At 35.8% G+C, this 24249-nt stretch overlaps 4 protein-coding genes across 4 annotated transcripts; 3 read left to right on the top strand and 1 right to left on the bottom strand.

Moving 5' to 3' along the window:
* Positions 1-11413: 11413 nt before the first annotated feature.
* LOC104711609 (scarecrow-like protein 7) lies at positions 11414-13589 on the top strand. The gene has a single exon (XM_010428304.3). The coding sequence runs from the start codon at positions 11573-11575 to the stop codon at positions 13202-13204; it is 1632 nt and encodes a 543-aa protein (XP_010426606.1). The 5' UTR covers positions 11414-11572; the 3' UTR covers positions 13205-13589.
* Positions 13590-15168: 1579 nt separating this feature from the next.
* On the top strand, positions 15169-16353 carry LOC104711608 (uncharacterized). Its single transcript, XM_010428303.3, has 2 exons — positions 15169-15771; positions 16061-16353. Exons 1-2 carry the CDS (start codon positions 15384-15386, stop codon positions 16096-16098), a joined length of 426 nt encoding a protein of 141 aa, XP_010426605.1. The 5' UTR covers positions 15169-15383; the 3' UTR covers positions 16099-16353.
* A 3192-nt stretch (positions 16354-19545) lies between these two features.
* LOC147938860 (uncharacterized) lies at positions 19546-20688 on the top strand. Its single transcript, XM_087465784.1, has one exon. The coding sequence runs from the start codon at positions 19546-19548 to the stop codon at positions 20686-20688; it is 1143 nt and encodes a 380-aa protein (XP_087321910.1).
* Positions 20689-21998: 1310 nt separating this feature from the next.
* LOC104711607 (uncharacterized) lies at positions 21999-23483 on the bottom strand. Its single transcript, XM_010428301.3, has 4 exons — positions 22866-23483; positions 22715-22782; positions 22409-22618; positions 21999-22286 (listed from the first exon to the last, which is right to left on the bottom strand). The coding sequence occupies exons 1-4, from the start codon at positions 23220-23222 to the stop codon at positions 22214-22216; spliced, it is 708 nt and encodes a 235-aa protein (XP_010426603.1). The 5' UTR covers positions 23223-23483; the 3' UTR covers positions 21999-22213.
* Between the last annotated feature and the right edge of the window lie 766 nt (positions 23484-24249).

The following is a 24249-nucleotide window of genomic DNA, read 5'->3' as shown; positions in this document are numbered from 1 at the left end:
CTCAAATCAATAGGGTGACTGGAATCAAAATTGCTAGAAAATAACTTCGGTCTTAACAATGACCATAAAAATCATATAAATACTCTAAAACACGTCTTGGGCCTTAATTGCAAATAAGGGAAACTTGGGAAAATTTTGTAAATCTTCTAAAGCTTGTGGAGAAAACATCTGATTGGCTTTGTGGCACATGCATCGATTGATGCTTTGGTTGCATCGGTCGATGCATACTCTTAAACTCGTCTCTCAGCTTCGTTGATCAGCCTTCATGCTTTGATTATGCTCCAAATCATCCTCTTTTAGCTCCTTAGTGTTCTATCCGTGCCAATGAGTACCTAAACCTATAAAGACTCAAAAACAACCTAGAAAACAAATCAAAAGACTCAAAAAGCACACTTATACCAAGGTTAAAAACCACAAAAACCATGATATATCAACTCCCCCAGACTTAGCTTTTGCTTGCCCTCAAGCAAAACAGAAACTTAGACATGTGAAAGAGGTTTGAAAACATGGAAATCACTCAACTGCAGGTAACTGTTTTTCGCACTCTTCATCGCCTTGGTCTTCAGAACTTATTTCATATACTTTATCAATTGAAAAGCATCAACATTCCTTACTCAAATCCCACAATCCTCTGGCATCTCTAGTCTCACCATTGTTATATCATTAAATAAATTAAAGCAAGTACAGGTGAGTTATTACCTTGGTGTATCGATCAGTGGCATGTGAACTCTCTTCAGGCCAAGACATTCTTCATACATCTCCTTTCCTCTCCCTTTTCTCACTTCTAATTTTTTTTCTTTTTTTGATCAAAGGTGTAAGCGAATACCAGGATCATCGGTAATTTACATACCCCTCGCTTAACCTCAATGTCAAACTCTTGAAGCAGAAGAATCCATCTTAGTAACCTTGGCTTGGCATCCTTTTTCTGCATCAAGTATTTGAGTGCAGCATGATCTGTATGAACTATTACCTTTGATCCAACCAAGTAAGAACGAAACTTCTCAAAAGCAAACACTACTGCTAGCAGCTCCTTCTCTGTTGTTGCATAATTCCTTTGAGCATCATCAAGTGTTCTACTAGCATAGTAAATAACATGAAGTTTCTTATCCTTCCTCTGTCCTAGCACTGCTCCCACTGCAAAATCACTGGCATCACACATTACCTCAAAAGGTAAATCCCAATCTGGTGGTTGAACAATAGGAGCACTCACAAGCTCTTGCTTCATCCGTTCAAAAGCTAAACGGCATTTATCAGTGAACTCAAACTTGACATCCTTGCAAAATAGAGCTGAAAATGGTCTAGCTATCTTACTGAAATCTTTGATGAAACGTCTATAGAACCCTGCATGTCCAAGAAAACTCCTTACCAACTTCACACTATCTGGTGGTTGAAGACCTGTCATCACTTCTATCTTAGCGCGATCCACTTCAATACCCGCCTCTGAAACCCTGTGACCAAGCACTATACCATCTCTAACCATAAAATGACATTTCTCCCAATTAAGAACTAAGTGCTTCTCCTTACATCTAGCTAGAACTTTGCATAGATTATCCAAACAGCTCTTGAATGAAGATCCATAAACAGAAAAATCATCCATGAAAACCTCCATGTAATCATCAATCATGTCTGTGAAGATGGACATCATACATCTCTGAAATGTCGCAGGAGCATTACAAAGACCAAAAGGCATTCTGCGATATGCAAAAGTACCATATGGACAAGTGAAAGTTGTCTTCTCCTGGTCATCGGGATGAATCGGAATCTGAAAGAACCCGGAGTAACCATCCAAAAAGCAGTAGTATGGAATCTGAAAGAACCCGGAGTAACGATCAAGGAAGGGCAACAGGAAGCGATCTTTCCTTGTTGCGGCATTCAGCTTTCTATAATCAATGTATATCCGGTGTCCGGTGATCGTCCGTGTTGGAATCAGCTCATTTTTGTCATTTTTCACCACTATAACTCCACCCTTCTTAGGAACAACATGAACTGGACTGACCCATTTGCTATCAGAAATTGGGTAAATAATTCCGGCATTCAACAATTTCATGATCTCCTTTTTGACAACATCTTGCAAATTCGGATTTAGCCTCCTCTGATGCTCAATAGATGTCTTAGCTCCTTCCTCAAGATGAATCCTATTCATGCACAAGTCCGGAGAAATCCCTACAATATCATCAAGAGCTCTCCAAGAGAAATCCCTATTCATGCCAAGAGCCTTACGAAACTTACGCAGCTTGCTTAGCAGTAAAGTGAGCTCTCCATTGTTTAAGGAAGCATTAACAATAACATGATAAGAAGAATTCTCACCTAGAAATGCATACCTTAACCCTGCAGGAAGTGGCTTGAGATCAAGCTTTGGAGCTTTCTCAAGGCTCCAATATGATAGTTTCTCAGCTTGTGAAGAAGTACCAACCAATTCCTCTTGTGCAACCAACTTCTTCACTTGTTCATTAGCATCTAATAGCTTGACATACCCAACAACAATGTCATCTAAATGCTCAGCTTCTTTAGTAGAAGCAACCAATGCTCTCTCAAGAGTATCTTCAGGATGCAGCTCCTTAAAAAACTCTTCAGCAAGATTAGATAATGTATCCACATAAAAAGTTTGACCATCTATTGTTGGCCTCTTAACCAGCTTATCCATGTCAAAACGCATCTGCAAGTCTCCAACATTAAGGCCAATATGTTCTTTCTTGACATCAATAATAGCTCCAACAGTGGCTAAGAATGACCTTTCCAAGATTAGAGGATCCTTAGGCTCCTCTACATACTTTAAGACCACAAAATCAGTAGGTATCAAACAATTACCAATATTAATTGGAACATCTTCAAGGATACCATCAAGAATGCAAAATGAACGGTCAGCAAATATAAGAGTAATCTTGGTGGGTTGGAAATCTATCATCCCAAGGCTGAGTGCTGCTGATCTAGGCATTAAGTTGACACTGAAACCAAGATCACACAAAGATCTAGCAAACCTCTCATTGAAGATTGTACAATCAAGAACAAACCTACCTGAATCAGGAAGTTTTTCTGGGATCTTGTTATGAATGATGGCACTGACTTGAGCTGAAATCATCATCACTCCTTGCTCAGCACTCAAATCCTTGGTCACCATTCTCTTGACATATCTCCTAAGCATTGGAGAAGTCTTAACTGCATCAATCAATGACAACTCAATAACAAGCTTATCCATCATAGCTTTGCACTTAGCATCATCAATCTCTTGCTTAGACTTCCTTGGGTTCTTGGAAAAAGGAACCCTAGGCTTGTACACTCTCTCAGCAACTGGAATCAGAGCTTTCGTAACCTCCTTCTCGGTCTGGACGTTGAATCGGTCGATGCTTGAATTGCATCGGTCGATGTTGTCTCGCAAAGTCAACTCTTCTACGACCACTGAGGGCTGCGTCGATCGATGCTTTGCAGCTGCATCGGTCGATGATGGTTCCGGATCATCAAGCTCATCATCCTCATCGATCAATTCTTGCAACTCTTTGGCTCTCTGCTTCTTTTTAGATTCAGACTGTAACTGCTTACCACTCCTTAAGGTCACAACATTGCAGGAGTGCTTAGGGTTGGATTCAGTTCTTGCTGGTAAGTATCCTTCTTGTCTCTTCACAACTCAAGCAGTTTGTGCAACTTGGCTCTCCAGCTTCTTAACTTGAACATTCAATGAACCAAACTTGCCAGTAAGCTCAATATAGACATTGTCAATCTTCCCATTGAATGTTACTGTCAACTGTTCTTGCCCTTGAAGGATCTGCTCAAACATTGCCTCCATCCTACTCTCAGTTGTCTTAGGAGGAGGAGGAGATTGGTAAGAAGAGTTGCCATAGGTCCTGATGTAACCACTGCTCTGCTGCTGCTTCTGATAATCTTGCTTAGGAATGTAGCCAATAGAATTATACTGATAGTTGTTGCTCTGGTTGTTTCCACTGAAAGACCTATTGATGTCATTCCAGGTCTTCAGAGATCCTGGTTTGAGTTGTCTTAGCCAATGAGAAGCTTCCCGAGCAAGAGAGTAGGGGAAAAACTTGCAATAGAGATAGTCCTCTATGACTCCATTAGCCTTGATGCTTGTGACTATATCCTCAAAAAAGCTCCATATGGTCTAGAGGCTTCTCATGTGGCAGGTTCTGAAATGGTCTTTGTCCAACAAGAGCAAAGTAGGCAGGGTTCAGCTCAAAATCATTCCTTGGAAATGGAGGAGGGATAATTGCGGATCGGTTCTCATAGAACAAGTCTGGTCTGTTGAAGTCTGCAAGAGTCTTGACAAGCTCTCCATTGTTGTCCCATCTGCCCTGAAGAATATGTTGGTCATTACCATCCAAATCCGCACCATTCGCACCGGCTTGGACATTGCGTCGATTGACGGCAGCATTGTGTCGGTCGATGCCTTCCTGGTTGCGTTGATCGATGCCATCGTTGCATCGATCGATGCCACCTGCATTCTCATCAACCACGACGAGTTCTTCCTGAATAACCCGTCCATCAGCATCAAGTTTTTGGCCTTGTTTGTTGTGCACATGACCCTCTTGATCCCTCAATACCCCAGCCTCATCAGCTCTCAGTATGATTGTTTTGGCCATCTTCACTGACTTGGCTGCCTTTGTGTTATCACGCTCTAGTTGTCCTAACTCTTGGTTTGTAAGCTTAACAACTGGACCAATATGATTTTTTCTGGTGCTAGGCTTAGGCATGTACCTGAAACACACAAGAGAAAGGAAACAAAAGCGTGTGAGTAAAATAGAAAAAGAAAAATTTAGACAAAATCAAAGACTTTAATCTAATGGTGAATCAAAAGAGTCCCCGGCAACGGCGCCAAAATTTGATATGCTCAAATTGTAATACCCTAATGGTACTAGCAGCCTTGCAGTTGTAATACTCTAAGGGTCGAATCCACATAAACTCTAGTTCACAATATAGACTTATTACTCTTTAAATTATGCTAAATCAAAATATTAAATTTAAGACAATGCAATACAGAATTAAAAGTGTTGTAAATTGAAAGGATCAAAGAGCTAGGCCTAGGGAAATTCTCAGGAAATTACAAATTATTAAATCAACAAATAAATAGGATTCAAGCAATTAAGAACAGATCTAGAACTCTAAACATTTTTGTAAAATAAACCAGTTCTCACTGCATATATTATCTAAATTTAAAACCAGAAAATCCAAATCTCTTTGTAAAATTCAAGGTCAAAAATCAGCTTTGAAAACACGTTTAAATTGTTCACAAAATTATTAAATCAAATCTCTTTGCAATAAATAATTTTGCTCATCAAAAGGTTTTATCAAGAAAATCAATTATATTATCATATCAATTTATTTTCCTAGGTTATTAATTCTAGGTGATCAATCAAGAATTAATATGAAGAACAACCTATGATGAAGATCTAGATAGATAATGAATCTTAAATAAACAGATCTAATAATTCATAAAACCCCTATGAAAAATCCTAAACCTAACAAGCAAATTACTCAGACATGTTTAATGAAGAACAAGACATCTTTTCTGAATAATAAGGAATTGATATTAAGAAGTAAGAAGGGAGTTCAAGAATCTTCTCTCTACAGATGAAATCAGATATGTCTCTCCCAAAAGCTCTCAAATCAATAAGGTGGCTGGAATCAAAATTGCTAGAAAATAACTTCGGTCTTAACAATGACCATAAATCCCATAAATACTCTAAAACACGTCTTGGGCTTTAATTGCAAATAAGGGAAACTTGGGCAAATTTTGTAAATCTTCTAAAGCTTATGGAGAAAACATCCGATTGGCTTTGTGGCACCTGCATCGATCGATGCTTTGGTTGCATCGGTCGATGCATACTCTTAAACTCGTCTCCCAGCTTTGTTGATCAGCCTTCATGCTTTGATTATGCTCCAAATCATCCTCTTTTAGCTCCTTAGTGTTCCATCCATGCCAATGAGTACCTAAACCTATAAAGACTCAAAAACAACCTAGAAAACAAATCAAAAGACTCAAAAAGCACACTTATACCATGGTTAAAAACCACAAAAACCATGATATATCAATCAACACCATCAAACAATAGCTACAACTGGTGACCAGTTTTTAGAAAAAGAACAGAAAAGAATGTGTTATTCCTCTTTGTTTCTCATTTTTGTTACCATTTACAAATAACATATTTTCCAAATTCTGAAACATGGACCCCACACTTTCTTATGCGTTCTTTACAATACAATTACGATTATAGGCTAGTATATAACAAATCGACAACCTTTGATCTCATTATGGAAACACTCACAAGGGTTTCTACTGTCTAGTGGGGAAATCATTGGGCTGGAAGACTGAATAACAGAACACAACTTATCAATTATCAATACACCTTGGGTTTCAAATTTATCTTGATTCTTATTTTTACATAGACACAAAGAATTAGGTGTCGAGAAGAATTATATGAATAATAGTAGCTCTCCGCATAAGAATGGTTTCTTTCTACTGAGAAAAGAAAAGGGAGAGGAACGTTTATGCTATTCCTATAAAATTAGAGAGCTAGGTTTTTACTTCTTCTATCGATAGACTAGGCCCGGTACTCCAAGCACAATCTGCAAACGGTTTAATATGTTCTTGATACACCACTTTTTCCGGGATCAAAACCTACAAAGAAGACAAAAGAAGATCAACACCATCAAACAATGTCAAGATGCGTTTTTCTCAAAACTGTTAAGCGAAAATTTTATTGATAATTTAAATATACAATTCCTTATTTTGTCCAAAAACATGCTTTAACAAAACCTTTAAAACGTAAAGAAACTATATGATAAATTGATGAGATGTTTGTAGGAAGAATTCTTATTAGACTCTCATAAGAAATACAGTTACAAATTGCATAAAATCAACCTAAGTTTTCTAATCTTTGATAAGTATACATGTAAATATTACATCTAAGATAATATTACTTAAGCTAGGATATTGACAAATATCAATGATCTTTTGGATCTTTCTTTATTCTTTATGATTCATAGCTTTCCCAACACTACACATACATGCCTTGATCCAAAATTAAATGGAAACCTACAACTTATAAATCACAAATCTTCAGCCACTTTAAATTCAATAAAGGAAAAAAAGTTTGGAGAATTAGAACCAGCATTCTCTCCTCCTACGCTTCATCAAATGGTTCAGATTTTATTGTCCACTATTTATCGTGAATTCGTGATCATCGACGGCAGAAAATGACCAGAGAAATTATCCATTCATATAGTTGAAATATGATATGAATGTCATAGTATCCCCTTCAGTAGTAATATGTTTTTATATCCTAATCTTCTCAATGCATCTTTGATTATATAACTAAGTTGACTTAAATCGCAATTCGCCGATAGTTGCATTTTCTGTGCCTATATCAGTTCCCAAAGACCGAAATTATTTTTCGATTGTAGTATAGGGCTTTTTTGGAAACAATTTTCCTAGTGGTTTTGGCCACAAGCAATTATCTTTTGATGGTATCCAGAATAATCAGAAATGTGGAGAAGCATTGAGATTGTTTAACTTATAAAAATTTGGACGACAAAGGAGTCAGTTGGTCAATAAAAGGGTACGAATTAGGTTGAGTGTTCGGATAGGGACTTTGTCATTTGAAAAAGAAAAAAACATGTATGAGATATTTATCACCTAATATTTTTTTGTTTTTTTTTTATTTTCAAATATACTTGTGTAACCTTGGGTTAAAACATGTAATGTTATGTTGTTGATAATCAATATTTTCAAGTGAACGAATACTAATGTCAGAGGGAAAAAAACTAGTATTTGCCTTTATTTATTGGGATTCTTACAGAAAAGAGGCTTTGTTTGCCCAAAACTTTGAGATAAGGTACGATCATCCGGACTCTCGGTATGAGGCCTTTTTGTGGCAGATGCAATTATGATTATAGCCTTGTCCTCTCCACCTTCTTCTTCGCTCTTCTCACCCGACGAAAACCATCAGAACCCTTGGGTCGAATCCACCATCTTTGATTATGTGAATTCAGTGGATTTAGTCTATTTTACTTTGGATGAAGAAATCTAAACCCTAAGGGATACTATCTAGTGAACCCAAGGGCTCTATGAGTAATCAAATTTTGGATATTAATTGGAGAAGGTGAAAGAAATTTGTCGATTCAAAGCTTGTAATCTTACCCAATTAACACATACCCAAGACAAAAGCTTGTAATTCTTCTTTTATTCTTTGTGATCGTTGATCAATTGAAATCTTATTTTTCTTCTAAAACCTTCAAATCAGAGATTACAATGAAAGAGAGAAGAAATAGATTCGCCAAGAGGAAGATATGAAACCTTCTTTGACTAGACCTCGGTGCACCGGCTAAGCAAGGAACAGTCACGGTGGTTGGTGGTTGGCGGTCGGCGTTAGGCGGTCGCCATGTCTTCTTCAAGTTACGCTATCGTAAAAATTGGCTACCAGCAAAAGAAAGAATGATAATTGAAAGGGGTGATTTGGTCGATCAACTAAAAAGCTCTATTTTTATAAGTCTGGACTATAAGTCCTGAATCCATAAGAAATTTTTTAAAAAAAAGCCTATTTCTATAATTAATCCTTCATTTATTAGACTAAAGTATGATACTATGTTTGATCTAGAGAATGTGATTATTAAATATAATTGGGTTAAATTAGTGTAAACAGCAAAGCAGGAAACAAAAATGGGTAAATTTTTAGTTAGTAAGACCCCAAATGAAAATTAGTGTCAATAAAAGCAAAGGATGTGACAAAAATAGGTAACCATAAAGAGAGACTTTCTTGCGGATGACTCAATGCCACTCTTTGGTCATACATAAGAAACCCCACCGATGACTTGGATATAAAGAGAAGACAAATCAAACCCTTTCATTCTTACTCCTGTCCCTTTCACACACCACTCATTCTCTCTCTCTCTCCAACTCCAAGTCCACTTGCAGATAGGTGCGATGGTTAAACACTAAAGCGACATTGCCATTTTCAAAGATAAGTCCTTTTCAAAATATCATCTTCTTCATTCTCCTTCCATGTATGCAAATGTGGTCATTTGTTGAAATCATTACGAATTTTTGAACAGTCCATGTCACTTAGTAGTAAAAATGTCAAAAGTGAAGAAAACAGAAGTAGATTTGGACCAGAGACTATATACCATGTTTAGTAATTTAGTTTAGTTATAATTATAAAACAAAGTAGTGGAAGTAAGGCCTTTTTGACGCGGATACAACGATGAAATGAAAAGAGTGATGTCTCAAAGGGTCAAGTGTCGTCGTTCCCATGTGCTTTTTTGTTCACTGTTGTTCTTTTGTATATTATAGTTTTTTATATTAAAATACAAAGTCACTAAGAGCTTTCACTTTCACACTAGATGGTTTCAAATATGCAACCTCTCTTCTAAAATATAGATATTCATTCATGTTTCGAAACGAGTACGAGTGGTTCATGAATGCTAAAACTTGGTTTTGCTAATTGCTATCCAAAGACTTTAGAACTATGATGATCCTCATCTCTGAACTCTTTTCTTGTTTCTTTATTGCGTTAAGCTTATTTTGGGTAATTTCTAGCTTTCCGGCTGCTGCATGCATTTTCATCGTCAAAGATCGGTCCAACAAATACTTCTGGCCCCCGCCACAAGTCGCTTTTGCTCCATTGTATATGGGCCTACTTACGGACCTACAAGCCGTCCTTTGTAGACAATGACGTTAAGATAAAATACATGCGTATACAAATAAAACATGTCTATCATCATTCATCACTCTGATTGTTTTGTTTGCTTCCTTAAGTCGTATTCTAGATGTTATAGGCTTCCCTTGTCGAAAGATTTTCCCAAAGTTACTAACAACTAAACCAAGTCCTTTTGTTTTGTTTTTTTTTTTTTTTTTAAAGGGTATTTAATTTATAAAAATATAATGCCCAATGGGCTATTTCCAGAGTAGGCCCAATACAGAATCCTAAAAAGGTCCAACTCATTTACAATTAACCAACTAAACCGATGGAAACAAAACCGGCCGGGTTCACAAACCAAACTAAACCGGCGACCGCGAAACCCTAATCGGCAAACGAAAAACTCGTTTGCAGCCGCCGCCCAATACTTGCGGATACTCAGCCGGAACAGGACCTCCGGTGAGCCTGGGCGACAGTAGCCGAACAGCAATGGTGATCCAAGATCCGTTGCCATCCTGCCACCGTAGAGCCGTCTTGAGAAAGGAGGAAGAGATCCGATCTGCCCTTTGTCGAGGAGATTTTCACGCTCAGTCGTGAGAGAGAGAGAGGCAGCAGGGAGTAGATAAGCGGACCTTCGACGGTGGCTTAGCTCCGCCGGATTGGAGACTACCTCCCCCATCATCACCGATCCCGTGAAGCCTCCAGAATCTCCAGTCTACCGATCTATCTACCTTCTTCTCTCGTTCCTCGCCGTGAATCTCCCTCTTCCGCTCCGCGTAGCTACGCCTCCGGTAGAGCTCTTACCATCGGCATCTCGCGGATTCTTCTTCTCTCCATAGTTCCCTTGATTCCTTCCATCAGCGTCGCCGGTCGCATGCAAAGAGTCACGAATGAAGAACCATGGGCTGAGGGGTCCTTACCGTCACCGGAATTGACGGAGGACCCATCGTCGATGCACGAGCTTGTAGTCAGAAGAAGAAGAGGCGTTGGGAGAGAAAAAAACACTGCGCGTGAGATGCACTCGCTCGACTTTCTCTCTCGATATGTTTTACCATAAGTCATTTTGTTAGTATAGCTAGTTAACCAAGTCCAGTTAAACCAACTCGTTCGTTGATAATGATAAGAAAGTGAGAAAACAGCTTTGTACTACTAACATCTACACCTTTGCGGCTTGAAAGCCAAAAACTAGTTATATAAAATTAACCTACTATTCTTTTCACTTTTTCTTACATCAATCTTTTTTACGTGTAAGACTTCTTTTTTTTTTCAGAGTATTACCTTTATAATACTGTTAATGTAAATAATAAAAAAAAGACAGAAAAGTTGGCCAGGCGACATGCAGGTGACAAGTAGCAGAAGACAGTTGTCGACGTGTCACGTTCACCATTCAGCAAAAGCCATTGATCTGATACGACGAACCTGAGATATCAAACGGTGGAGAGATGATGTCACACTCTCCGACGATACGTCACTGCTGATAGATAGCGTTATTATTGTCTATCTCGGTTCCCACCAGATAATATGTGGTTTTTAAGTCAATAATTTGAGGGATATTAAAATTTAATTAAAGCTTTGTTATTAGTAATAATGAACAAAAATTAGAATCACAAAATCATGGCATGCAGAAATTATTTCAAAATGACAAACTTTATGTTTTGCCATAAAAAAAGAACTGTGATTCTTATTACTAAAAACAATACTTAAATAACAATTTTTTTCATAAATAAAATATTCTAATTAAATAAGTGGAGATTCAAGTGGTAATTGAATTTTAAATATATAAAGATTTGTCCACTTTCTAGGGCTGACCCTTCTCTCTCCCACCTTATTACAAAGTACAAAGATCTCTCTCTCTGTCTCTCTCTCTCTCAAGCTCTGAGCCTTACTCAATCACCACCGCACTAGAAACGCCTTCGTCGCGTCGCCGGAGAATGGCGTATATGTGTACTGACAGTGGAAACTTAATGGCTATAGCTCAACAACTCATCAAACAGAAGCAACAACAAGAACAAGAACAAGAACAAGAGCAGCAGCAACAAAGACAACAACATGAACAACAAACTCAGTCCTTTGGGTTTACTATTCCCGGTTCTGGTTTCTCCGACCCGTTCCAAGTAACAACCGACCCGGTCTTCCACTTCCCACACCTGGAGCACCATCATCAAAACGCCGTCGCTTCTGATGGCTTAAGGTTCATCGACGGAGAGTTCGACTCTGACGAGTGGATGGAGAGTTTAATCAACGGTGGAGATTCGTTGCAGACCAACCCAGACTTCCCAATCTACGGTCACGATCCGTTCGTCACATTCCCGAGTCGACTCAACCGAGTCAACAAGGATGATGACTCAGCGACTCAACAATACTCTCAGCCACCAGCTATGTGTACTCCATCTCCGCCGTCACCACCACAACATCATCACCATCCCCCTCCTCCTCCGCCGCCGCAGCCTGATTTTGACCTAAACCAACCGATTTTAAAAGCTATCCACGACTACGCACGTAAACCGGAAACTAAACCGGAAACATTAATCCAAATCCGAGAATCCGTATCAGAGTTGGGTAACCCGGTAGAGCGAGTCGGGTTTTACTTCTTAGAAGCGCTGTCTCATAAAGAAACAGAGTCACCGCCATCGTCGTCGCTAGAAGACTTCATACTCTCATACAAAACCTTGAACGACGCATGCCCTTACTCAAAGTTCGCTCATTTAACAGCGAACCAAGCAATCCTCGAAGCTACGAACCAATCCCAAAACATTCACATCGTCGATTTCGGGATTTTTCAAGGTATCCAATGGTCTGCTCTGTTACAAGCTTTAGCGACCCGACCTTCTGGTAAACCCACCCGGATCCGGGTTTCGGGTATACCCGCTCCGTCTTTAGGAGACTCACCGGAGATGTCTCTGATCGCTACTGGGAACCGTCTCCGTGATTTCGCGGCGATTTTGGATCTCAATTTCGAGTTTAACCCGGTTCTCACTCCGATTCAGTTTTTAACCGGGTCGAGTTTTCGGGTTGAACCGGATGAGGTTTTGGTTGTGAATTTTATGCTTGAGCTTTACAAGCTTCTTGATGAGACGGCGACGAGTGTTGGTACGGCTCTCCGGTTAGCTAGATCGTTAAACCCGAGGATCGTGACGCTTGGTGAATACGAAGTTAGTTTAAACCGGGTTGAGTTTGCCAACCGGGTTAAGAACTCTCTCCGGTTCTATTCCGCGGTTTTCGAATCGCTCGAACCGAATTTGGAGCGAGATTCTAAAGAAAGGTTAAGGGTTGAGAGAGTGTTGTTCGGTAGGAGGATATCGGATTTGGTCCGAACGGGTAATGATAATAACAAACCGGGAACTCGGTTTGGGCTAATGGAGGAGAAAGAACAATGGAGAGTGTTGATGGAGAAAGCCGGGTTTGAGCCGGTTAAACCGAGCAATTATGCGGTTAGCCAAGCGAAGCTGCTATTATGGAACTACAACTACAGCACATTGTATTCACTTGTTGAATCGGAGCCAGGGTTCATCTCTTTGGCTTGGAACAATGTACCTCTCCTCACTGTTTCCTCTTGGCGTTGACTGAACCGGTTCAATCAATCCTATCCAAGCTGGACCGACCTGCCGGTTACTTTACTTTCTTCCTATATAGCTGATAAGTTTAATCTAGTCTTTTGAGTTAGTTTTTAAAAATTGTATTATTTGGGGGAATATATATTTGGGATTTTCTCTCAAGTAGTGAAGTTTATTGAAAGTGGTTTTTGATTTGGCTGTATTAGTCTCTAAGCTATTTGTTTTAGTCTTTCTAACTAGTGCTTGGAGTTGGAGCTATGGTTTGTCTTTTTTGTTTTTGTGTTCATTTGTAATAAGTATGTAACATTTTGACTAGATATTTTTGGTATAGACGAAAGAAGCCAAAAAAAAAAAATGTATGTTTAAGTCTCATAAAAAAAAAAATTGTTGCTAAGAATGTGGTTTCAGAAAACAATTTTTGTGAACAAAAACATCTGGAATTATCCCCCTGAAATTGGGGAAATGTAGGGATAAAGTTTGATTTTGAAACTAGAGTATGATCTTTATCTTGTTACTTATGGTCATGGTCCCATAAAAAGACACTAATGAAATTGAAATGCTCTTAAGATCTTTCACTAACACATCATTTATTCTTCCTTTTCATCATTTTTTTCCTCTTTTTGTGACCCACTTTTTCTTTGCCTATATTGTTTTGTTTACTTCATGACAAATTAATATGTACCAGATTATAAAATAGGAGCATTAAGACAAATTTATTTATAAGTAAAAAGCCAAAAAAGATATTAAAAATAGTTGTGTACTTGCGAAGGAGCGCACTGGCCCATTCACTCCCATTCACTCTTTCTGTGTCAGTCTGTCCTCTTCTGTTCAAAACTTCAAACGTGCCATGATGACGTCAACTCAACTCTCGATCTTCTTCGGTGGTGTTTTGGTCCCCATATCTCTCCCTCGCTGTTTCACGCGTACGCTACACTTTCTCTTAGCGGATCAATCCATTGCCATGTCTCGCCACTACTCTGAATCTGATTAAATTTTACTACACTAACGAAGATGCCATTAGCCCACACTGTTACCTTTCTCTTGGCCCAATAACAGGGAAGTGAGTTACTGCATATTGATGATTGTAAGAGACTTGATTTTGAGATAAGCTACCTAAAAACCCATACATTTGAGACGATGTGCTAAGAGTCTTACATTCGAATATGAGATAAAACTTAAGTAAATAAGTAACAATCTATGGTTTTGAACTAGAAACCTATGAACTTTAACATGGTATGAGAATAATAGAGGTGAGTTTTACTCTAATGGTCCTCTATTTTAGAGATGAGAATAGAGAACCACTGGAGTAAAACTATTGGAGATGGTCTTAAAGAAGGAAAGTAGAGTATATAGGCTAGTAAAAGCATCATTTTTACTTAAAGACGTACGTGTCAAGATTTCTACATTTAAAAGTGAGATGAAGTTAAAAGAAATGTAACAATCCAATTATTGTAAACTTACCAAACAACTATCGAAAAAAATGGAAGTTAGTCGTCTTAGTTAAGTATTGGAAATAAATATAATTAACACTTCTGTAAACCAAAGTATAATTGAGAGAGTTCAACTTTGACTGACAACCCTGATTAAGTAATGATGTTGTAGTATTTTCCTATGAGATGAAACATCTTTCTTTGACCAATCATGACCAGATTATTTTAAGTGGCCTGTTCGCATCACGACGAGTGGCATATAAACAGTCTTCAGTATGGAACATCCAAGCACATGATTGACAACCCTGGTCCTTTGACTGCACGTTACCTTATACGTTAGATATTAATTTGAACTTTTTATCACCATAATTGTCGAGAATCACAGAGGACAAACAAAAAAAAAAAAAAAAAAAAAAAAACAGAGGACAAATGGATATAGTTCTCACGTGTGTCCATGTGATCTTAAACTCCCTCAAGATACGAAGATCAACATCATGCCGATGAAGGATAGTATATAACACGTTTCGCTAGACCTTCTCGGTCAAATATTCATATATAGAATATAGTCATATAGATCGAGCTCGATGGATCTATGAGTTGGACATTTAGCCATCTCATCACAACTTCCTATCCTCTATATAACAAAACCTACAACTCCCAAAGGCTTAGATCTCTCTCCTTCTATATGCAAGTGAGAGTATTTGTAAAAAAAAAAAAAAAAACACAAATGGCACGCTTAGAAATGCACAACTCCATAAATGGTGCTGCAAGAAGCTCTTTCTCTAACGAGTTTGTCGAAATCAGATCGGAGAAGAGTAATGCTAAGATCAACAACATTAGCTCGAGAAGCTCTTTCTCCATGCACTCTGCTGATGTTCCTCAAAGGAAAGATCTTACCTTTCCAGGAGACCAGTCACGTCCACAGAACACTTAAAGAAGAGCTTCTTGTGGAAGAAGAGGGTTCTGGTGTCGATCGCAACATCTTTTCCCTCAGGCCACTATCGTTCTCTTCTTCATCTTTTTCTACTAAGGGCACGTGGAGGGAGATGTTGGGCCTTAAGAGGACTCATGTTAGATCTAAGATCACTGATGAAGTCAGTGAGGCAAATGTTTATTCAATGAGTCAAGATCACAAAACAATCTCAGGTATACAAACGTTCCTTCTGGCTAGCTAGTCTCGGATTGTGAAAAACCCAAAGATTATTTCCATTTAAAACGTTCACAATTGTTAACCATGATTGAATTTCATAATGGAACTATTCAAACCTTAAATCAAAAAGTCTAAATGTTTTCATATGGATATCTATTAACTAGTCTTCTCTAGTATTTTTTTTTCTCTCAAAATTCTTAAATCTATAAATGCGGGTTTTGACGAAATCGGTGTAACTTTCCATATTTTGTTAATTTGAACTAAGAAAAATTCTTTGGGTTTCAGGAAATGTTGCGACGGAGTGTCAAGTTGCAGATACATGATGAACGAATTGTAGAGAGGTCTCTTTGGTTTCTAGAAATTAATTTAGATTATATTTATGATAATCTAGATTGACTGTATCTATATGTTCTTTGGGGGAAGTTGGTTCCAACAACTCTTTTTGGTTCACGTGTTTTGTTGTTCTTGTCAGTGTTTTTGGTTTGTTGTGGAAACAATTTGGTCGGAACGTCTCTGTTTTTCATGCAAGTGATGATTTGTGTGTATAAGAAAAACCAAAACAAAAAAAGTTTTTATCACTTTTAGTTTTACAAGTTGTGTAAACTGTAAAACATGGAATTGTCTCACGACTTATTCTCATATCAATCAATTAAACCTCTCTCCCACTTAGATGGATTAGTGTAACAAGCCCTGTTATATGCCTGACAATTCAGAATTCTTACGTATTAGGTCTCATTTTGAAGTACTTAATCATGTAAATTTTATTGACTATGAAGTTGTAGAAGATCCTTGATTATCAAATCAGGTGATATATCAATGTATACAGAAACATCTACTAACACAGTTTAAACACACAATGATATATATATATATATAACTATGGCTCATAAAACCTCTGTCTAAAGAATGCAATGCATGGTTTGAAGCACTAAAAATCCAAAATGTATATGACTGAATACATATTTCGATCGGAAAGGACAAAGGCCGAATACATAAAGACTAAAGTGCTTAAGAACGAGAACACTAAACAGTATGAGGGTTTGGTCGTGTGTCCTTTATGGAATACAATTATGATATACATTTTAGTTTTTTTTTACATTTTGATTAAATATTTTGATTAATCACGGTTGGTTTAATTGAATAGAAAGCTTCAATTCTAATATAATTAGGTGTTAGTCCACGCTAAGCGTGAGTTTTTACATAATCGCTATTTTATTTTGAAAAAAATAATATAAATTAACATCTTATTATTATTTTGTTTTTGGTGTACATCAAAATTTAAAGACTACGTGGTATGAATTTAAATAAAGTAAAAAAATCAAATTTTATTTTGATGATAATATATTTAGTGCAATTAAGTCATATTGTATCTTACATGGCATATACCATATATTTTTGTAATTGTAGTCATATTTCAAAATCATTGTGATATATATTTTCATAAAACTTCTTTTGTGGTGTTAGTTATACATATTTTTTATTTATTTATGATGATAGCTTAAAGAGATTTAAAATGTTTCAATTAAGAAAAAATTAAAATAATAAACAGTAGGTTTATAGTGTCTCATACATATATAACTAAGTAAGTTTAACAATAGATTATTAGACTAATACATTTTCTATAAAAATAAAAGAAAAATCAGCAACTACTTTATTAAGTTATTATCTTAAAGTCTTTAACTGTGTATGGAATTTGATTTATAGAAAAAGAATATATTTTAAAATGATGGTATATTTTAAAAATTAAATTATTTTTCTATATATTACTCTATTTAAATTTGAGTGCTAGACGAGAATAGAGAATTAGACATAGATATTTTCAACCTCATGACCTTGTGGGGTGAATAAATTTAAAATTTTGAGATCAACTAAAAGTTTAATTAAAAAATATGAGATTTGAATTTGTAATCAATGATTATTATATTTTTTTAATAATTTATCACATATACATGGAATCACTACAAATACAAACAAATCATAATATAAAGTCCCTTAATTAACGTCATTTTAAAAATCATGATTAAAAATTATGAGATTTTAATTTATTTAATCATGAAGTCGAAAGAAATTAGAAATTATATCTATATACAAATACAGAAAAAAACGACTACAACATTAAAAATTTATTTGAAATTATATTTATATACAAATACAAAAAAAAAGGAAATGACTACAATTGAAAGTAACAAACAACAAAGTATATATTTTCGAGTAAAATATGATAAAATTAAACTATATATCGTATATTACATGTATATCCTATTCAAATAAACATAAACTTTTATGAAGTTACGATATCATTGGTTAGATCAAGAAAAAAAAAACTGATATTATAGAATTTATAAAATTATGTGAGATTTGAAATATGACGTCATGAGGGTTATAGTGAAATATGTGTCTTTATTCTAATAGATAATACACATAAATCAATGTATCAACGGTAACTATTTGAGAGTTACAAAATTTCAGTTAAGTGCATATTAATACATTTTTAATATGTTCTATTATATTAAATTAAATTCATTGAGAACACTACTATGATATTATTATGGGAGTTACAAATAAAATTGTATATTTTTCCAACTCCTAAAATTAAAACCTATTTAGTTTAAAAGTGAGTGTTGGTGGATCCATAATTTGATTCAAAAGTATAATATCTTACACCGTGATCATTTAAAATGAATAGGAACATCTTATTCTCAAATAAACTTGATTTTTTTTGTTAAAACCAACATATGTGAATTTAAAAACTATGTAAATTTAAAAAATAAATATGAATAGATTAGAAAGGCAAGAAATATAAAAGAAATATTTTATTTTTATAAAAATACAATAAAAATTGAAAACAACATTAAATATATATAATATTTTCTAAATTAAAATATAGAATCAAACTCTTACAACACATATGAGATATAACAACATTTGATATTGTTGGGGGAGGAGGAGAGAATTATTACTTATAACATGATAATCCAAATTAGATAATAGAGATGAATCTTTAAAAATAAGAACAAAGTAAAATATATATCATGTAGTCTCTAAAATTAAAATTTAACATTTAAATTTTACAATGATATTTCATTTGGTTTTTTGTAACCCATACAACAAAAATAAGAAATCCAAAACAAAAAAAAAAACAAAAAATGATTTGAGGTATTGTGGAAGAGAATGAGAGAAGTGGAAGAGAATGAGAGAATGTGAAAATGATAAAGTAAAAGAATGCCAATATGAGAGAATGAGAGAATACTTATTTATATGATAAAAATTGACGGAAGTTACATTTAGAATTATGAGAGTTAAAATTATAATTTTTGTGTTTGAATAAAATTGAGTGGTGGAATATGATTAATGCATAATTTATTTTATTTTCAGTTATAATTTTATTTTAATGTGTGAGTTAAATGTATTGTGTTAATTGGCTCTGAAATATTGTTTAAAGCAATTAAACAATTAGCTAGCAAATAAAAAAAAATAAAAAAATAGAAAGCAATAAATGAAAATCAACCAATAAGAAGAGACCAAAACTTTACTTTTATGTATATGATTCTCAAAATTAGGCCATCGAGTCCAATTTATAAAAACAAGCCGATAAAAAAAGATTCCAATTTTGCAACACTCTTTTACCACTTATTGACAAATAAAACAAAATCCATAGAAGAAACAAGGAAAAAAGTCGATACATCACACAGAAGGATTCCTTGCTAGCCCGGGTTTATAAAAGTCGATATTTTAGGAAGACATACCCTCTGAATGCTCCACTAGGATCCATGCCGTTCTATGCCTGGCGAAGTTTACATGCTGCACAAGAACTATTAAAGCAAGGTGCAAGAGCAATGATTGGGAGTGGTAAAAGTATCAATATTTGGCGAAACCAATGGATCCAGTCTAAACCTGCCAGAGGTATCACTAAAGTGAAGCATATTCCTACGAGGCTACGCAATTCAGTCTCCAAACTGGAAACAGTGAGTAATATCCTCCATTCCGACGGCAAGGAGTGGAACTGGGAATTAGTTTCTACGGTCTTTGATGAGGAGGACAGAAGAATGATAGAAGAGATAAGGCCAGGGGGAGCGATGACTTCTGATACCTACACTCAGGATTATAGTGTTAAATCAGGGTATTGGGTGGTGGTGAAAGAGATCAACCAACGAGGGCGAGCGCAGATGGTTGATCAGCCAAGCCTTAATGCTTTATTCCAAATTGTATGGAAATTGGATGCACCACTGAAAATACATCACTTTGTCTTGAAATGCCTGAGTAATTGCTTATCGGTGGCTGGAAACCTTGCTCATTGTCACATTGCAAGGGAAGCCGAATGTCATAGATGCCCACAGTGTATCGAATCAGTTAATCATGTGTTGTTTAAATGTTCCTTTGTCAGATTGGTGTGGGCGTTATCCCCAGTTCCAGTTCCTCATGGTGGTGAATGGACTGATTCTGTTTACGAGAACTTTTATTGGTCATGTAATTTTCAGAATCTTCAGCCCCTACTAGCAGATAGGGCTAATCTCTGTCACTGGATAATGAGGTTGTGGAAAAATAGGAATGATCTGGTGTTTAAAGGGAGAGAAACTGAGGCGATAAGGCTGTTAAAATTAGCAGAAGAGGATGCTGAAGAATGGAAAAACAGGGTGCAGTCAAAGGATGTAGGTGCTACCACCATTAGTAGAATAGCCCAGCAAGTGAAATGGATCAGCCCACAGGCGGATTGGGTTAAGTGTTATACGGATGGAGCCTGGCCGAGAGAAGGTAACCGTAGGGGAACTGGGTGGATCCTTCGGGATCAAGGTGGAAAGGTGTTATGGCTGGAAGCTAGAGTTGTGCCAAGAACGCGCTCTGTTCTGGAAATAGAAGCTGAAGCATTACGATGGACAGTGGCATCTGTGTCACGGTTTTGCTATCAATGGTGAGGACAGCATGCCCCAAATTGCGCCCATACTTCAAGATATCAGATGCCTTTGTCATAACTTTGAAGAAGTCAAGTTTGTGTTTTCTAAACGAGATGGTAATTTATTTGCTGATAGAATTGCTCAGGAATATATTTATTTTCAAAATTATGATCCCAGACTGTATTCTATCACTCCTATTTGGTTAAAGTCTTTTGTGGAAGCAGACATCTGTAATATCGGGCCAAAAAAAAAAAAAAAAAACAAGAAAAAAAGTAAAAAAATATCTATTGCCTCGTGGTATTTAGTGTACGTACATATTCTCGCATCTTTTTGTGTTGTTGTGTTGTTGTGTCAGTTTCTTTTTAACCGATCAGTACAACAGTACGACACAATTTAAACATTTTAATCATAACCACTGAAATTTGTATTTTCTAGTTGAATCTTTTGAGTTGTAGTGTTTTTAAAGTAAAGAGAGATAATAATTACCAAAACAGAAAACCAGAAAAGGAGAGACCAAAACAAAAGGAAGAGAAAGTTGTAAATAAAGTCATTCTTGGTTTAGGAAATTAATAAGAGAGAGTTATAATAATGTCAGAGTTTTTTGGTATGAAAAGATTTGTGACTGACTCATTTTATTTTACTGATAGAAAGCGACACGGAAATACACACCAATCATGTCTCAAACTCAAGCTTTAGGTCCATTCTTTGGTCCTGGACTAGCTTTTTCAATTTAATACTACTACTACAGATCCTTTTTTTTTGCCAGTAGAGATTTTAGGAGCAAATGACTAAATATTTTTGCTACTGAAATGATGAACAATAATACCTAAAATCCACGTTACATAGAATTAAAATAAAGTAACTAAGAATGGCTATATTTTGTGTTTCAAATATGATTTTTCTTTTAGATCTGTATATTGTAAGAAGTTATTATATGTATTTGGTTAATATCAATATAGCAGGTGAAGCACAAGTTTGTAGTTAATCAAATCACTAGACACTAGAGTACTCTAGAGTAGCAGCATGGAGATCCAAGTGAGAAAAAATAGTAACTTTTACACTGAAAAATCAAAAAAGCCTGATGAACAAACAGTAAATATTCCTTTACCACGTCAGCCTTAATTTGCTTCTTCTATTTTTTTTTCTGATTATTATCTACACTCTATTTTATTTTTCATTGTCAAAAAAAAAAAGAAAAACTAAATATGATTCTTTTTTTTTTCAAAATTACAAATAAAATGGTAGTAATATTCATTTTTATGCATTTTCTTGATAATTATGTCTGTAAATTACTGATATGTTAAAAACTTAAAGTAGTTAATTAATCGAGAAAGAAAAAAGCATGAATCTAATTATATACTTGTGAAAGACAAAACGAAATTTGAAGTACATGATGTTACTAAATTATTTGAGGGAAAGAAAGAAAGAAAGAAAGAAAGAAAGAGAGAAAGATATATATCTACAATTGGGGATTTTGTTAAGCAAATATATGCATTACAGAAGAGATCAAGTACTTGGGGTGGTGAGTTGGTCTTCATGATCAGCTTCATGGATTCAATTTAACCCACTCGTATCGTCCACCTTGTAGTGGCTCCTCATTCTCGAAATCAAAGTTATACCTACCAAATTTAAAAAAAAAAAAAAATCAATCAGTTTCCAAATCCTAAGTAGCTAGTATCAAAATCTGTAATTAGTTCATTGTTAAAATTTTGAAGAAAAGAGGAAAAAAGACTTTACGTACTTGATAGAAGATTCTAAGATTTGATTGCGTAGATTAGTCTCCGCCGCTTGGAAAAAATCATCTAACTCAGTTTCTTTCACCGTCGACGTCGTCTCACAACTCTTCTTCTTCTTCTTCTTACTCATCTTTAACCGACGACGAGACTCCACAACAACATCTTCTTCTGAATCCATCGATGATGATTCCTCCTCACCATTTGAATCTCTCCTCCTGATATATTTTTATTTATAGAAAATTTTTAAAAATTAATAACTGAATTTTTCCAAAAAAATTCAAAAACTCTTTAATAACAAAACAAAAAAAAACCTCTTATTATAATCATCATAAATCCATGACGTTCCACTTTGATCATCATCATCTTCACCGTTATTTTCCTGGAAAATTCAAAAAAAAATATTCAAAAATCTGGAAATCAAAAAAATAAAAATAAAAATTCAAAGAAGAAGAAGATGATCACCTCGACATAATCTACAAATTCGATTCTCCGTTTTGATTTCTCTTCGGATCTAATACTTGAACAACACGAATCTTCTCCGATTTGACTGTACTCTTCTTCTTCTTCTTCTTCTTCTTCTTCTTCTGCAACCGGAGGAGCCGAAGAATCTCCCCGTCGAACTATAACAACACTCGTCTCCGACGCTCCAGCTGAATTCCTATCCACCGTTCCACCACCACGATTATTCGTCGCCTGTACGACGCACGGCGACGATATTATCCTAGTTGATTCCACCTCCTCCATCTTCCTCCTCTTCACCGGCGTCGTAACTTCATTTTCTTCCACCGTATCTCCTTCTCTTCTCCTTACCGCCGCCATTATCTCCGACGACGTCACCTTTCTTCTAGATCTCTCTCTCTCTCTCTCTCTCTCTCTCTCTCTTTCTAAAATCACTCGTCTGTGTTCTCTCGCGTATTGTTCTGTTATAGATGGTGACGATTGATTTTAATCGTAGTATTTTTAACGGCCACGATTAACACTTGTCGTTTTCACTTGAGAAAGAAAAATAGTAATTAAAAAAAGCCCTCGTGTGAACTAAGGAATAGTGTAACGGGAAATTTGACGGCGCCGTTGATACATGAGTGATTACTGTATCGACAACATCTCTTAAATTGCTACTTTTCTGTTACAACAGTTTCTAAACGTTAAAGAATTAGTGGTCTAATTTTTTTTAGGAGGGGATAATTGAGTTTTTAAATTTGAATTTTTTTATAGTTTATAGTTTTTTTTATAGGAATTCTTTACAGTTTTTTTTAATATAGTTGTTTGGCTTCCAATAAAATGAGAATATTCTCGTGGTTTTGAGATAAGATAGGTGGATTTGTTTAATCTTTTTTTATTTTATTTTGGGTTGTAATAATTGTAAGGTTTAGATTTGAATGACAATATTATCCGTAGGTTTATAGTGATATAACGATTATGCCATTGGATCATCATCACTAGTTCACGGATCGGACGACGAACAAATTGGAAGTGTGTGTGTAAGACCATCCCAAATTTGTTTTATATTTTTCTTTACGATGTGTGTCGTATATTTTTTTATATGGTTGGATTAATTTTGAAGTGGGACAATGTTTAAATGGTAGGTTAGAGAAATGAATTTTTCGTTGGGTAAAAAAATAAAAATAAAATGAGATTTCTAAAGTAAAAAAATATCCATCATCTTGTCGTTCATATATAAAATTTCGAGTTTCACCAGAACACACTGTCTGCAAATCCATCACACCATTCAATTTAATAATATGCCCACGAGCTGCCTACTCAATCATTACTAAACTGCGTCTCTTTTTTTTGTGTGTGTGTGGTGTGCATCCACTATTAGTCTATTACAATGTCTAAAGTATAT

The sequence above is a fragment of the Camelina sativa genome, chromosome 9 (genome assembly GCF_030686135.1).
Source record: "Camelina sativa cultivar CO46 ecotype springtype chromosome 9, ASM3068613v1".
Classification (NCBI taxonomy): domain Eukaryota; kingdom Viridiplantae; phylum Streptophyta; class Magnoliopsida; order Brassicales; family Brassicaceae; genus Camelina; species Camelina sativa.
This window is presented reverse-complemented; position numbering and strand designations above follow the sequence as displayed.

Coding starts and splice junctions, on each gene's coding strand:
- LOC104711609 (XM_010428304.3), top strand. CDS start 11,573: ATGGCGTATATGTGTACTGACAGTGGAAACTTAATGGCTATAGCTCAA.
- LOC104711608 (XM_010428303.3), top strand. CDS start 15,384: ATGGTGCTGCAAGAAGCTCTTTCTCTAACGAGTTTGTCGAAATCAGAT. Junction 15,772..16,060: donor AGATCACAAAACAATCTCAG/GTATACAAACGT, acceptor TTTGGGTTTCAG/GAAATGTTGCGACGGAGTGT.
- LOC147938860 (XM_087465784.1), top strand. CDS start 19,546: ATGCCGTTCTATGCCTGGCGAAGTTTACATGCTGCACAAGAACTATTA.
- LOC104711607 (XM_010428301.3), bottom strand. CDS start 23,222: ATGGCGGCGGTAAGGAGAAGAGAAGGAGATACGGTGGAAGAAAATGAA. Junction 22,783..22,865: donor AATTTGTAGATTATGTCGAG/GTGATCATCTTC, acceptor TGAATTTTCCAG/GAAAATAACGGTGAAGATGA. Junction 22,287..22,408: donor ATCTTAGAATCTTCTATCAA/GTACGTAAAGTC, acceptor TAAATTTGGTAG/GTATAACTTTGATTTCGAGA.